This window comes from Anneissia japonica, unplaced genomic scaffold, assembly GCF_011630105.1.
Source record: "Anneissia japonica isolate Jap-2015-1 unplaced genomic scaffold, ASM1163010v1 scaffold20399_len32890_cov269, whole genome shotgun sequence".
In the NCBI taxonomy this organism is placed as follows: Eukaryota; Metazoa; Echinodermata; class Crinoidea; order Comatulida; family Comatulidae; genus Anneissia; species Anneissia japonica.
In genome coordinates, this window is record NW_022707702.1 from 19,233 (window position 1) to 20,261 (window position 1,029).

At 38.0% G+C, this 1,029-nt stretch overlaps 1 protein-coding gene across 1 annotated transcript in view; it reads left to right on the top strand.

Annotated features, from left to right (window-relative positions):
* Positions 1–272: 272 nt before the first annotated feature.
* Positions 273–1,029, top strand: part of LOC117106400 (protein lin-7 homolog C-like) — a 5,166-nt gene continuing 4,409 nt past the window's right edge. The window contains exons 1-3 of the mRNA XM_033247765.1: positions 273–312; positions 669–731; positions 904–1,029. The exon at positions 904–1,029 is cut by the window's right edge and continues 15 nt beyond it. Of these exons, the coding sequence (XP_033103656.1) occupies positions 273–312; positions 669–731; positions 904–1,029 (229 nt within the window). The remainder of the gene's footprint in view (positions 313–668; positions 732–903) is intronic.

Sequence of the window (1,029 nt, forward strand, 5' to 3'; positions counted from 1 at the left end):
ATAAGGAAGGTTTGCTAGCCATACATAGAGGGGGGTCCAGGAAGGGATTTTCACATAAATGTTAGCCCGGGTCCACCCACCTCAGCCGACCCCAATTACAGTATATTTTTTTTCTCCATTCTTTTGTATTATAGCTTTCGAAAATTTATAAGGGGCCGGGGTCAGCTTGGCCCACTTGAATCTACCACTGGGGGTCTATTACACCTCAGCCGCACCATGGTTGGGGCTGAGTTAAAATAAATTTTGATTATGGCACCTGTAGATGGCCAGAAATGGCACTCGCAGATTTAGACGAGAATAAAGATAATTCTAGTGAAACCTATACTGTAGAAAGAGAGTAGATGAGTTTTGTACATGACACAGTATTGACACGCAAGCAGCGGGGAAAAAGGCCTTGCTTGTACGACAATTTAGAGGCAGTCCTAGTTGGAAACTGCTCTGATTGGTCAAGCAGTTATGGTGGATGAATTTCTGGAGCATGTGAATATGTTTCTTGAATTTCCTATGCCGGGAAATGTGAACCTTTTGTAATTTGGGGGACCCCCTCCCCCGCGTATATGTTGTAGTTAAAAAAACTAGGAGTCATTTAGTAGGTTTTTAAATATGGTTTGGGTTTATTTCTGTACAAATAAATCAATTCATTCTTATTTTCCATATAATTTTTCTAGTCATATATTTTCTTGTTTCAGATGTGCAAAGAGCAATTGAACTTTTGAAGAATTTACAGAGGAGTGAGTAATATTTAAAACAATAATTTATTTAAGAATAACAATGTGCCATAACACAAATGTGTCCACAACCCCTGTACATCAGATTCAATAAGTGAATACAGTAGATAAAATTTTGATATTTACAACTTCAATAAAAATACAATTCAGAGACACATATTTGATCATAATCTAGGTGGTGAAGTTCCTACACAGAAATTAATTGCCCTCCAGAAGGTCCTTCAGAGTGACTTTTTCAACGCTGTACGTGAGGTATACGAGCATGTTTATGAAACAGTAGATATCCAAGGAAACCCTGAAG